The sequence below is a fragment of the Achroia grisella genome, unplaced genomic scaffold (assembly GCF_030625045.1).
Source record: "Achroia grisella isolate CSIRO2021 unplaced genomic scaffold, CSIRO_AGI_Agris_v1 utg2183, whole genome shotgun sequence".
Lineage (NCBI taxonomy): Eukaryota > Metazoa > Arthropoda > Insecta > Lepidoptera > Pyralidae > Achroia > Achroia grisella.
In genome coordinates, this window is record NW_026712719.1 from 710,184 (window position 1) to 725,211 (window position 15,028).

At 36.4% G+C, this 15,028-nt stretch overlaps 1 protein-coding gene across 1 annotated transcript; it reads right to left on the bottom strand.

Moving 5' to 3' along the window:
- LOC131842432 (lipase member K-like) lies at positions 1-1,263 on the bottom strand. The gene has a single exon (XM_059190963.1). The coding sequence runs from the start codon at positions 1,261-1,263 to the stop codon at positions 1-3; it is 1,263 nt and encodes a 420-aa protein (XP_059046946.1).
- Between the last annotated feature and the right edge of the window lie 13,765 nt (positions 1,264-15,028).

The following is a 15,028-nucleotide window of genomic DNA, read 5'->3' on the forward strand; positions in this document are numbered from 1 at the left end:
CTATACAACTGGTACAGGTAAAGAATTGCATGTGAATTTGCCGCTTTTCACAGCGGACAAGATCTGAGGTGCTACATATTTGGCTAGATTGTCAGCATACACGTAGTCGACATGCCCAAATGTCTTATCTGCTAAGATGCACATCTCGGCGTCAGAGTGAGTTAAAGCTGAAACTAGTGTCTCGACGTCTTTCACATCTGATACATAATCGTTTTCACTCACAATGAATACCCATCTCATCGTCACTGGACTTAGATCTATCAAGGGAGGTTTTTCTTGTCCATACAATTTCAAATTCTCTGTAGCACCGTAGTCATATTCGGCAAAGCCATTTGTCACCATTTGGCCCCATCTTAGGAAGTTTTTCAATGAACTACCTGCTGGAAAATGTCCTACAGCAACGGGTAAAACATCGATTGTGATTTGGAATTCGTTAAAGCCTAGAAGTAAGAAGATAAGAGCAGAACAGGCCGCATATGATATTTTACTTCCACATAACAATTTACCCGTTGTTTGAATAAGTCCACCGTGTGCCAGAATTTCCATGTTAGTTTCATTATTTGCTGTTTTAAGAATTTCACTAGCTGCTCCTTGAACTTTTACATCTATAAATCTAGAGTGTTCTAACCACGCAGTGGGTGACATACCAAAGCCTATTTTAATTTTGCTGTTATACTCTGGCTGTTTAGCACACAGCAGTAGCAGTATGCCAGCACCTTGACTGTGAGACACATAATAAAGTTGTTTCTTATTTGTCTTTTGCAGTACAAAATCTATTATGGCTGGCAAATCGTAGGCAGCCATTTCGTCAATAGAAAAGTTCCAATATTTAGGGTCTTTGTCGGGGTTTAGCGATATATGTTTTCTGCTGTACCTGTTGCCTCTATTATTTGCTACCCACACGTCGTAGCAGGCATCAGCATATATGTAACAATGCGCTTTACCAGGTCCTGGTATAATGCAGTCATCTCCACTTAAATATAGACCATGCACAAAGATGATAGGTTCCAAATTAGTGTTATCCTTGCACGATTCTTTTACTGGTATGCGGAATATGGAGAGTATGTAGCCATCCACAGTAGTAACTGTATAACTCTCGCTAGTGTATCCATCGTAATCCACTAATTCGGTGAAGTTTCTATCTCTTCTTTCCGATATAGAATTATCTCCCAAATTTGTTATTACATCAGGTATATTCAAATCAATAGAGTGTGCATATTGAATGGACGTATAGGCTACTATAACAGCTATTAATATCTGCATCACTGGTGAATCTGTAAGTGAATTAAAATTTTCTCATTATTATTTGAATTGGTGGTTTTTTGAGCTGTAGTTGAGGTTTATAAATTCATCGGACAAAATAGGGGCGAGTGTAAAGGGCATTTATATCTACAGAAAGGCTTATGAACTAACTAGCTAGACTTAAAAGACTTATGGAGCAGTTTAAAATCCTGTTTAAATACAGAGGGGGTGTAGTCAAAGACATTGTTACTATTTACGGTGTGGTAAATGTAATACTAGACTTTTTCATATATTGGTTATACTTGAAAAGACTGCTAATCAGTATATTTATACTTAAAATTTGTATTATTATGGATAACCAACGCAGTCATGGACTACATTAACATAATCTTAATAAATAGCACCTGTTCTTGAAAGACACGGACGGATCTATCATCATTCAGATCCACAACCTTGGTGGTCTTGCGGTTTAGTACCAATAGAAATGTTTGTACCGAGCGAGGAGTCCAACACGGTGTCGGTGTGTGAACGTCGGTGTGTTCTTACGGATGATATGGAATGGTGTACCCTTCTGCACTGACGGATTACGCTGATGCAGCAACAGTGGAGGATGATCAAATGAGCATGAGGTCTGGTCACCTTGACAAATTCTCCAAGAATTAGTTATTATGGTTTTCAGGTGCAATTGAGTAGAGGTCAACCCGAGATGGTACATTGCTAACAATGGTGTCAAAAGTCCATATTACTGACAATCCACTTTTTCCCAATAGTATATACTATTTATTATATGTTATCGCAGCCGTATATGTTATACTTGGTTTTCAATTAAAAGTAGTTAAAATAATAATAACCCGAGTGGATTTTGTCGAAAATCATCAGCAAAGAACTTCGATTTCGTCAATTTCTACTCTAATTTTTCCTCTTTCTACAATCAACTCCTACTTGTTAATAGCAATTTTCCCTCACGTCGATCCCCCGTCCAATTCAAACGGGGATTGAAATTACGACGCCATGAGTCCTGGTTTGAACTCCTAGCGGTGCCTTCAGACTAAAGTCGTATCCGTCAGGCGGGAGTTGGCCTTCAGCCGCTCCATGAGTCCTTCCGCGGGTTCGGAGTGCCATCTGCACTCGCCCCCTATCGTCATGTGAAGCTGTAAAGGCCAACTGTGGCCAACAGCATTATAGTAATAAGAAAAAAAGCTGAAGTTAGCCTTCAGCCGCTCCATAAGTCCTTCCGCGGGTTCGGAGCGCAATCTGCCTCCTACCATCCGGTAAACTGTAAAGGCCAGCTGCGGTCTACAGCATTAGAGTAGTACGAAAAATGTTAATAACAATATTAATTTGCTATACGCATATTTTGAACTAAGAACATTTGCCGGGTACATTAAGTTATAGAGACTTACCAAAATATACTTACATGAATATTACTTTAAAAAAAAATAACTTTATTCGTCACTTGTAGATTAAGTGACATTTGGAAACAGCAGTTGACTGCTATTGACTAACTTTACAAATTTTGTCCAGACGTAAATATTATGTACGTATAGTATATATTTGGAAACACAATATAACACAATAATTACCGTCATAAATGGAAATATAGTGTAAATACAGTATACATTTGCTCATAAGCACTAGAGAAGATCTCCCTTATCGTTGTTGTTCTAATTAATTGCGGCACTGCCACTGCAATGGGGGAATTGCAGTGGCAGTAACTCGCTGCTCGCGCCAGCGTGTGGTGCTGTTAAGTCCATACTTGTTTTATTCATTGCGCTTTGCTTTAAATGCTATTTTTCCAATTATATATAATTTGTAACCGCTCTCCGCTGCTGTTGCTTTTCCATATGAAGAAATTCATATGGACAAATAAACATACAACAAACATAGCAAAATGAATAGCACTGGAGAAGCGGACGGGTTTCCGGGATCGACGCGACGCGCTATAACATTGTATCCATTTGTTGCGATATATTTATGTTTTACTAACATTATATTTAAGAAATTGTAACTAATACAATATAATAATCCGAATAAAACATTATTATTATAACCCCTCACACAGCGCCATCTAGGTATCTTCTCAATTAAGCTGACAGTGATAAAGACTGAGCATTTTCTCTATGAGTATTAAGTACCTGACGCGTCTATGTAGAATTAGTTTCAGACATATTTTGAGCATCAAATATAACAATTGTACATTATTAACATTGTATTTACGTCAATTTCGCACATAAGTAAGTATACATTATTGAATGATCAAATAAGCTATAGACTTTATAAAAAGTCGTCTGTCTGATGAGTCACAGCAAATTCAGCCGGCATCTTGTTTTGTACAATTGAAATAATATTACTAGCTGTCCCGGTAAAATTTTTGCCATATAAATTAATAACGCTATAAAAAATAGGGGTTGATAATAGAAGGTTGAAAATTTAGGGTTACGTGTCTTTTTTTTTGCCACATAATAAAAAAATTAAAATAAAAAAATGTCGAATAGATGAAAAAAAATTTTTGGTAACACTTATGGATATGAAAATTAGTTATAAACATATTCTCAGACCTTTACAATTGTGGAATCACCTTCCAGCAATGATATTTGCGATCTTACGATATTGAAACCTTAAAAAAAAACTTATTCCTTCTTAAAAGACCAGCAAAGCACTTACATTTTCCCTGGTGTTGCCATACGGTGAGCCGCAAGGTCATTTGTACCATATGTATATAAGAAACAATACTTATTGAGATTGTAATTTTTTAAGAAATAGAAATAATCTTTATTCAAATAAACGCATTATAAGCACTTTTGAATAGTTATATTTTTGAATCCACCACTCATTCGGAACGCAGATTCATAACAAGAAGAATGAGCAAGAAACTTGTGTGTTGCTCTTTTGAATAGATCTTTTGTTTTATATAAATAATTACACAATAACAAGAAAGAGGCATGCGATAATCAACATAGAAACCGCTACGCACTCATTCTTAGTGCAAACAAATCATCTCATGGTATTATAATAGAATAGAAAATGATTTATTCAAATAAACTCAATTTAAGCATTTTTGAAAAGTCATAACAATTTTTTTTTATCTACCGCTCGTTCGGAAATAGAAAGAAAGAATAGAATAGAATAGAAAATCATTTATTCAAATAAACTTACATTGAAGCACTTTTGAATAGTCATAACATTTTTTTTTAATCTACCGCTCATTCGGAATGCTGTCTCATCACAAGAAGAACAAGCAAGAAACTTGTGTGTTGCTCTTTTAAATAATTTATTCTTACTTACAATTTAAGTTTAAGTGTGTGAATACAAACCACCGATTAGCACTAATTCAATTAAATACTCAAAAACAAAAAATATTGAATACATAACTAACTGGTTAAACAATTAATAAGAGGAAATCAGTCATAGTGATTAGAGCAGACCAGTCCCTACAAGCAGCACCCGTTCACGAGTATGACGGATGAGCCAGCCATCACTGCGCTCGACCATATTTTAGGGAGCCCAATGACCCGGCCCACCACGCCGCCACAAGTCTGGACATTTTAGTGAGCATGACTACTCAAAACACCAGACCACGTCATAGCTACTCACAATTGCCATCTGATGTTTATAGTATTCACATTTCACATAAGAATGCATGCGGCAATTAATACAAAACCCGCTACGCTTTCATATTTCTAAAATAATTGAATCAAGAAAGCAATGAGATAAACAAATTATAACGTTGTATGCTAATAAACTAATTATTTACTTGATATGTTGTCTTCTATGAATTCGTCTATCCTGTAATAGGCTTTCTTACACAAAAATTGTTTAATATAAGATTTGAATTGCCTCTCTGTCAGATTTAGTGCAGATTCTGGCAGTTTATTATAAAATCTTACGCAATTACCATAAAATCTGTCTCATCACAAGAAGAACGAGCAAGAAACTTGTGTGTTGCTCTTTTAAATAATACTTGTAAGTTTACATTTACAAATCGAAACGTGTGAATACAAACTACCAACCAGCACTGTTTTTTTGGGTCAAATATAAAATACACTAAGATTAAATCAGTAGTAGTGATAAGAGCAGACCAGTCCCTACAAGCAGCACTCGTCCACGAGTATGACGGATTTATTGTAAGCGTTAGATAATCATACAAATATTTCTTTAAAGAGTATTTCAATGTCGCTATTGATTATCTATATGTTGGATTACGAATCCTTAGAAAGTAACATATAAAATAGAGAGTGGACTGTATTTCTTAAAAATAAAATAATTCATGGAAAAGGAAGTAGAAATATGATTTCGATCTGGAAGAACGTCTTCCATACTGATAGAGATATTCAGTGGATTACGTATACAGTTGTAAATATAATTTATTTCGTTCCAATTGCAGTTGCACGTTACACACAAACTGTTACTTAGCAACAATACTTATTTTAAATGTGATGGATTATACTTTTTCTACTTCAATCAATGTGCCTAATACGGTCCCTTAATCCATTACATTTAAGACATTCTACATCTCTACATTTAAATAACATACATAATATAAAACAATATACAGAAGAGTAAACAATAGAACTACTAGCAAAAAACATATCCAAAATTAAATCTGTTAAAATACTAACAATTTCTGTTGGACCTATACCGCCCCCTTGATAGAGATATTCAGTGGATTACGTATACAGTTGTAAATATAATTTACTTCGTTCCGATTGCAGTTGCACGTTACACACAAACTGTTACTTAGCAACAATACTTATTTTAAATGTGATGGATTATACTTTTTCTACTTCAATCAATGTGCCTAATACATACTCCGAACACCCCAAAGTAAGCAATGTAACACCAAACTTTCTCACCTTTGTTCAGGAACGTCCCGATGTGTAGTACTGTTTAGCGGCCATGCGCTCTAGAGTGTATATTTTCATAAAAACAATTATATTATGTTAAATAAATTATTAATTATCTTGTTTTATATAGTTATACGGAGCGTCCATTTTAATTCCAGTTCTTATTTTCAATTGTTTTTATTCTTTTTTCGAAATTTAAGTGGCCACATGTTTTTATATGTGGCCAGTATTACCGAGCGCCATTTGCTCCAGTAAGCAAGCCGGTGATACAATCTGCTTAGTCTAAGGAGGTTCGGAATACGGAACACTATACATATAAATAAAATTGGAATGTCTGTTTGTAATACTGAAATAACATGCATATGAATATAAATACGATACATACACCAAAATAACATTTTTTACAATTTTTCTCTGTCTGTCTGTTCGTTGCGGCTAATCTCTGAAATGACTGGACCGATTTTGACGGGCTTTTTTTGGCAGGAAAATTTCTTTTATTTTATATATTTATTTGTACACATTACATCAATGCTTGTAGACAAGACAATTAACAGCAATCCCTGCACTGAACTCAAGGTTTGTGTTGCAGGAATCAGAAATCCTTAATTACAAAAACATTAACTTAAAACAGGATCCATTTCAACGAGGTAAGAAAAATGGAGAAAGAGGTTTAGAAAAATAAATTTAAATTCTACGCGGAATAAGTCGCGGGAACAGCTAGCGAACAATAAAATACATCTATCTCATTGAACTATACAATTCCTATTCATTAATTCCATAAATGGATACCGCTTATAGAATAAGAGAAGAAATAACTCAACGGTCTAGCAGCTACAGTTCACCCCGAAATGGTGACAGTCAATTTAGATGGCCGACAAGATATAAAGGGGCATTAAAAATCAATTATAATACCGCGCCGCGAGAGAGATGAAACTCCAGATATAACGACGCTCTGTCTTCAGACTTTAGACTTCAGTTTTCAATTTATTTGAAGTACGCAAATGCATCGTGGATTACTTATTTACGTAAATTTATTACTGTGCTAGCTGTACTCGCGACTTCGTGCGCGTCGATTATTAACTTTATTTATCTAAAATAAAGTAGCCTAAGTTACTCTTTACTACATCAGCTACATGCAAAAAAAGTCCCGTCAAAATCGGTCCAGCCATTTCAGAGTTTAGCCGGAACAAACAGACAGAGAAAAATTGTAAAAAAAAATATTTTGGTGTGTACCGTATTTATATTCATATGCATGTAGTCAAAAACGGTTATTTCAATATTACAAACAGACACTCCAATTTTATTTATATGTATAGATTATTTGATGTTTAACGGCTATGATGGGGCCGCTATTCCATTTGTTTATTTTATTTATTTAAATTGAAGTTTAAATAAATAAAATAAATAATAAGCACAAAATTTAAAAATATGGCGGATTTAACACCATGCGGCTTTCTCTACCAGGCAATCATGGATGTACAGAGTAGAGAGGTAAGAGAATAATTATTTGGGGTGGAAATATAAATATATGAAACGATACACATATATAAATTATTTATGTATTGTGTTGTGTGTTCACGATGCAGCAGCACCAGGAAGAGGGAGGAGATGAAATGATGAGTCCAGTGGTAACTATTTACATTATGTATATTGATGAAATATTTTCAATAGATGTCGACCATTAGTTTTGTTTATTTCTAACATTAAAATGTAAGACCACAAATATTCAGCTCAGGACGATACACATATATAAATTATTTATGTATTGTGTTGTGTGTTCACGTTGCAGCAGCACCAAGAAGAGGGAGGAGATGAAATGATGAGTCTAGTGGTAACTATTTACATTATGTATATTGATGAAATATTTTCAATAGATGTCGACCACTAGTTTTGTTTATTTCTGACATTAAAATCTGAGACCACAAATATTCAGCTCGGAAACCTGACCATCGCTGACTGGTCCTGGACGTCGTTGTGTCAAAAATGATTGTCTTAAATTGCAAATGAAATGAATAGGGTTATTACTTTCCTGGAAGATGGATTGCAAGTCAGCGGGAGAAAGGGGAGGTCGTCATGTCGCCCGGTGCTTGGCGGCCGGTAATGAATCTACGTTCTCATAGATATAAATGGAACTAGTTGTATTTTGACCGAAATTTAAATTAGATGTAGATTGACAGTTGTTTTAAATAAAAATAATGTATAAACGATAATATAAAATGTTCCGGACGTCCGGGCGTACCAGCGACTCGGTGCCTGCCGACGCGCCTTCCGACTCCCGGGGGCAGCGGCCAGCACATAAAATAAAAATAATAAATAGTTACATATAAACGTATTAAATAAAAATCGCTAAAAAGGAATTTTAGAAGCCGAGTAAAAATAAAAAGTTTTAAGGAATAGTAAGAATAATCGTAGCTATATCATGTGAAGGCAATGTTATGCAATGGAGGCCGAAGGTGGGTGCCCAACCAGAATCGAGAAATATTATATGTAATGATAGTTCGACAGTTGAAAATGAGAAATAGTTTATTCTGTTTCGTTTATGTATATACTACGAGTGTTATGTACTCCACGGAGTCAGAGTACGCGTACCATCGCATTTAGTACTCTTGCTATTACGCTAATCAGGTGCGGTGGTGAAACTGGAATGGTATACTCTAGAGCATAATGGATTACGTAAAAACTCAAAATAATTAGCTCGAACGATGGTCTCCAGGGTGACTACATGGAGGTTGAACTGAATTTGAACTGAAACTTCTATGTGCTAGAATTTTCGGTATGGAAAAAGCGTTACTGTCACGTGTGTAGAGGGGGGGGGATGATGATATATTGCGTAGTGAAAGAAAGAGACTTGACCGTTGAAGATTCACTTTTACTATGTGACCCAGCAGTCATTCCATTTTTTATGGTTCATCATCATCATAATCATCGCAGCCCGGAAGACGTCCACTGCTGGACATAGGCCTTTTTTTATGGTTGATAATGGAATATCGCCCCTGTCTGGGCTAACTCAGATTTACGCTAACTTGGCACCAATGGGGGATGATAAGATGAACTTGAGGCCAGGTCAGTTGGCCATCGTGGTAAACTGACCAGGAAATTGAGTAATGTCTTTTCTACCAAAATGGTCGCGTTGAAAGTTCAATTAACGAACCTATAAGTCGGGGGAGAGGGGATTGTTAGTAATGTGGACCCATGACCCCATTACCAGCAATGTACACTGTCAGGTTGACCTCCACGCGGTTCCCACTGGAAACCATCGTGATACATTCTTGGTGAATTTGTCACGATGGGCTAACTGACCTGACCTCATGTTCATCTTATCATCCTCCACTGGTGCCCCGCCAGCGTAAACCGTTAGCGCAGGCGGGTGCACCATTCCATTATCATAAAAAAAAACCTATTGGTCGTAGGTATCTACTGCGCAAATGGTTTACCTCAGTTTAATATTGTTTTCACGAAAGGCATTAAAAGTCTGTTGTTTTCCAACCTTGTCCGGAGTTGTTGCGGTCAATAAAAATATGAGGGGTGGTAGAGTAGCTAGCGGCTACGTGACGGGAATGATTCAGGACTGTCCGAACCAGGTGCGGCCACGATACAAGCGGAGACTGTGAATGAAATATTATATACGTATAATTAGTAAAATTCACGGGATCTTACCACGTTTTATGGCGCTCCCAGGCGCCCCTCTGATCGATCCCCCGTCCAATTCAAACGGGGATCGAAATTACGACGGCCTGAGCCGAGGTTCGAACCCCTAGTGGTGCCCTCAGACTAATGTCGTATCCGTCAGGCAGGAGTTGGCCTTCAGCCGCTCCATAAGTCCTTCCGCGGGTTTGGGAGTGCCATCTGCACTCGCCCCCTATCGTCCGGTGAAGCTGTAAAGGCCAGCTGCGGCGAACAGCATTAGAGTAGTCGGAAAAAAAAAATACCACGTTTTATATTTATTTGCTGAGTTCCCGTGATCGTGGTGGTTGAAACGCTGCCGAAATATCGGGAACTCAGCAAATATATATACAACGTGGTAAGATCCCGTGATTTTTACTGATTATACGTATAAATAATGACCGCGTCAAGTTTAAAACAATATTATATACTGTGTTAAGTTTGACGGGATCATTATTTATAAATATCGGTAATATCGGAAACTCAATAAAAAAACGTGGGAACATCCCGTCATTTACTAATTATACTTATGAATGAAATATTAGTTTTACGCTACACAAGTTTTTTACATATTGTGCTATTACTTTACAAATTAAAAACAACGAAATAAAAACTTAATTATTATATTTACTAAAAATACTTTTATTTAAGAAAAACTCTTATTTTGGAAAAATAAAGTTAAATTCCACGTGGACGAAGTCGCGGGAACAGCTAGTGTTTAATATACATAAATCACGTGTGTTAAATACCAGTTTAATACTAAACTAAAAATAAAGGTACAATATTGATTAATCTTAAAGTGGTAAAATTAAATTGTGATAAATCAATTTGTTCAAAAGAAACGAAATTGAGCCTTTAATTTAACATGTATCAGCGAAATATAAAAGCAAAATCGCTTGTGTGTAAAAATGTCATCTATTAAACTCCCTGATCGGTCTACTTCATTTGCTCCATCCCTGTAGATTTCCATTATGAATAAATTTGAAAATTATTGTATGAGCATCTAAGGCTGGATTTCACCAATCGCAGTATAAACAAGTTCAAGGAAACTGAGTTCAGCATAAACTCGAAAAAGATCGACGTTGATCTCGTTTTACTTTAAATGGAATTCACCAGCATTATATAGATTGCGTTTAACAAAACTAAGTTTAGATTTCCATTCGCTGACAGTGTTACACACTCATAATTGTAAATAAACTGGCTTTTAAAAAAAGTAATTCAATTGAGTTTCTTACCAGTTCTTCTCAATTGGATCTCTATACCGAACTGGACGGTAGGGAAAAAAAAAATAATGCAAAAACTTGACGTTCATAAGCGGCTAAAATGCCCTACATGAATCAATGATTTTTGAATTTGAATTTAATTTAATATAATATTTGATGCAATTTAACAAAAATAATTTTAAGAAATATTTGTGATACTGTTATGTGATAATAAGGATAACTTTATTGATAGTTTAACAACAACCTTTAACTGTAAACAAGGTAAAAACAATATTTTATTGGGATTTTTTTTACACTACTGACAATTTTCATTTTATTCCCGATATTACAGTGTCAAAAATTTTATTGATGACTATTTGACAAGTGACAGCTGATTTAAATACGTTTTAAGAGGTAACCGTAGGAAATCAGGCGTTCAGAATTTGTAAACGTGTTTAGCGAAAACTAGTTCAGATTGTAGCGGTGAAATTGCAAAATGAAGCTTTAATAAAGCTGTGTGAGTCTCTTGTATTATCCAAGTTGAATTATGCAGATGGAACTTGGACCTTGTCTTCTTGCAAGATCAGAGTGCTTAATACAGCGTGTACAGAATGCTTGCGCACGTTTTTGCTATCATGTTCCTCCACGTGCATATGTCACACCTTATCTCAACAAAGGAAATATGTCGAAGATGAATTTTAGTAGACAGTTACATTTTATCATGACAGTTAGTTGTCATGGCATATGCTGAGTGTCAGCCATGTTGCCAACCATATATATATAAATAATATAAGATGATTTTTTTGTAATTGTTTTATGGGTATATGTATATGAGTGTGTGTGTGCATATGTATATATAAATATATATATATGTAAAATGTACCGTTGCCAAATGTGTAAATGTAATAATGGTTGTTAATAAATGTTTTTCTTTCTTTGAAATCGTTTAAACGTTTCAACTTTGTTTAGTTCGAACTAAACGCGATTAGTTTCATTGGTGAAACCTGCCTAAATTAGCTTCGCCGAAGAACATTCTCGAGCGTCTCCCATCGTACGATCGCTGTCTTCGGAGACACAGTAAAAGGTTAGTCCATTAGTACGGGGTGGTCGCCTATGTGACATTCCACTTCATTTTTTACGAATCCCATTACTTTATTTCGTTTAATATCGTCATTTTTTTCTTTTATAAGAACCTTTAGATTTATAATTTTACACGCTTTGAAAGGCATGTGTATTATTTGAGGCTACAAGTCAATTTTGATGGTAATATTCTATTCTATTCTATTCTAATAGTTGTTCATGCAGGGGATATTCATTTAATGTTAGACATAGACATCTATATAAATACACATTGTAAATAAACTGGTTAAAAAAAAAGAAACTCAATTGAGTTGTCTTGCCAGTTCTTCTAAATTCAATCTGTATATTGAACTGGACGGTAGGAAAAAAATATTAATTAAAAAAACTCGACGTTCATAAGTGCATAGTGTCCTACGTGAATAAATGATTTTTGATTTGTCTTGATTTGATGATGGAATGCTTTGAAAATCTTTGTAGTAGCGCATATAATATACTATAGAATATGTTTAAAAATCATAATCGAGATATAATCACATGCTGGTTTAAAAAAAAACATTCGATTCTGTATAAAGATAATAACGTAGTTGACAGTAATCTAAAAAAAAAGTACTAATAATAATATCTCAGGATAATTCACACTGCGCCATCTAGTTCCAAGAGAGCTTACGTTATAGGTACTAGACAATTGATACAATAATTTAAATATTGTTTTATATACATAGAAAACACCCAAGCCATTTCAAATAATCATACTCATGAAAAATATTTGTACCGTGCGCGAAATCGAACTCGCGACCAATCGGAAGTAATGCGCAGTGCTAAACCGCTAGACCACCGAGGCTGTCTATTGCACAGACCATTGCTCCGCTAATAATATGTAGACAAATGTTGCGTGCAATTGATTGTAAAAAGCAGGGGGAATGGGATTCTCAGTAATGTGGACTAATAACCTAATGTTGTAATGTACCATATCAGGTTGGCTTTCACGTGGTTCCCCCTCATGGTTAATGGAAATCATGGTGATAAATTAATGGTAAATTTATTACGATGGCTTAACTCACCTGATCTCATGTTCTTGTCATCCTCCACTGGTGCCCCGCCAGAGTAGACCGTTGGCGCAGGCACTACTGGGTGCACTATTCCGTTATCTATACATCTATACATATAAATAAATAACAATATTTAGCTTTAAAAATAACAAATTTCCTTATAATTCTCCTTTAAATTCTTAACAACCCATTTTTCTATATTTATATTTAATCAACAGCCTAAAAATCAGTTTCTGGCTTAGCCTAATTAATTTTTCTACTAAACAATAATAATGTATTATGTTAGTTCGACCTCCACGTCGTGGTTAATTCCTGAGAAACTGACCTGACCTCATACTCATCGTAACATCTTCCACTGGTGCCCTGTTAGAGTAAACCGCTAGTAGAAAAAAATTATCACTAATTACAGTTCAAAAGTTCTACCTGGAAACCATCGTGATAAATTACTGGTGAATTTGTCATCTAACCTCACCAAGTGACCTAACCATGCTCATCTTATTATCTTCCACTGGTGCCCCGCCTGTGTAAACCGTTAGCTTATCGCAGTCGTGAGAGCGGGCCGAGCAGGATGGACACCGCTCAACAAGGGTGGCTCCATCCAAAGCGATCCGAGGTGGAGAGGGGCATGGGCGCCTCAGATCGCCGCAAGGGCCTGAGGTGTGACCGCGGGGGCCCCATCTCCAAGAATAGCCCGAGAAGATGGCGCGCGTATCCCCGCGTGCCTTCTCAAGAGGTGGGGTGGACCCCCAAAATAGCGAAGGAGCTCGTAAACTAAAGCGGACTGACGCCGCCGGAGTTGCGGTGGACTGACATTCGATCACGCGATTCCGGCAATAGGCGCTTCGTCGGGATATCTTGGAGTTTTTAGTGAGTAGGAGTCTCACAGTACCGGCTTGCCACCCCCGGGCGGGCGAGTCTCCATGAGTGATTTTCTCCAAGTAAAAAAAAAATAGGCGGGGAAAAATGTTGGGGCACTTGATACGACACGACGAACTAATTAACAACATTATAGAAAGAAAAATAGATGGAAAGAGAGGAAGGGGAAGACCAAGACACAGCTATATCAAGCAAGTTAAAGAAAAAGCTGGAGTCGTGTCGTATCAACAGCTAAAGGGACTGATAGAAGATCGTGGAAGGTGGCGGGAGCTCCACCGACAAGAGCACAGCTCTTAAATTATGAATGAATGAAAAAAAAAGTACCATTCTACTATCATTCATTGTTAATAGTTAAGAATCTTTTCCAAAAATTCAATCATAAAAAAACAATGCACACCACAATCGCCCAGGTACATTATTTATGTCGTCCACATATACGACAGTTATATAAGTCCTTTCCTGAGACGGCTAGCTGTTTCCCATTTCCTGTACCGAACGTCGTATTCCCGCACGACGGCTCTTATTTCCTTCACTTTCATAAAATAAAATATTTAGTCGAGCCTTAACTAAAGTGTCATATCATATGAAGGTGTTATAACGGTACACGGGAGCGCGGCGTGAACACAATGGCTTCCCCTTATAATCGCTTATAGGAAAAAATTTAAACGAAAATATCATCTATTGAGGGGAAGCAACCGGTGTGAAATAACACATTCATGAGGCGGTTCTAAGTGCCCGTGTACATTGTACACGTCATCTCAATCTATATATACTGTTCAAAATCTACCCTGTACCATCGTAAGCACAGATTATTGTATTAGAGTCCGTTAGTTTCTGTTCCCGCGCTTTTCATTCCCCTCCCTTACCTAGTACAGAACTGACCGTACGGCGGACATGACGCGCGCGCGCCTTTATTGTGAATTAAAATAAATTAGAACTGTGTTAAACCTACTGTGAAACTGGAAAGCTAGCGAAGAGACCTTCGAGACCCTGAAGCCCAAGAAATCCGCAGAACCATACAGGTACGTGACAGACGCTTCCAAATATTTTTCCCTATATATATACATAGTAA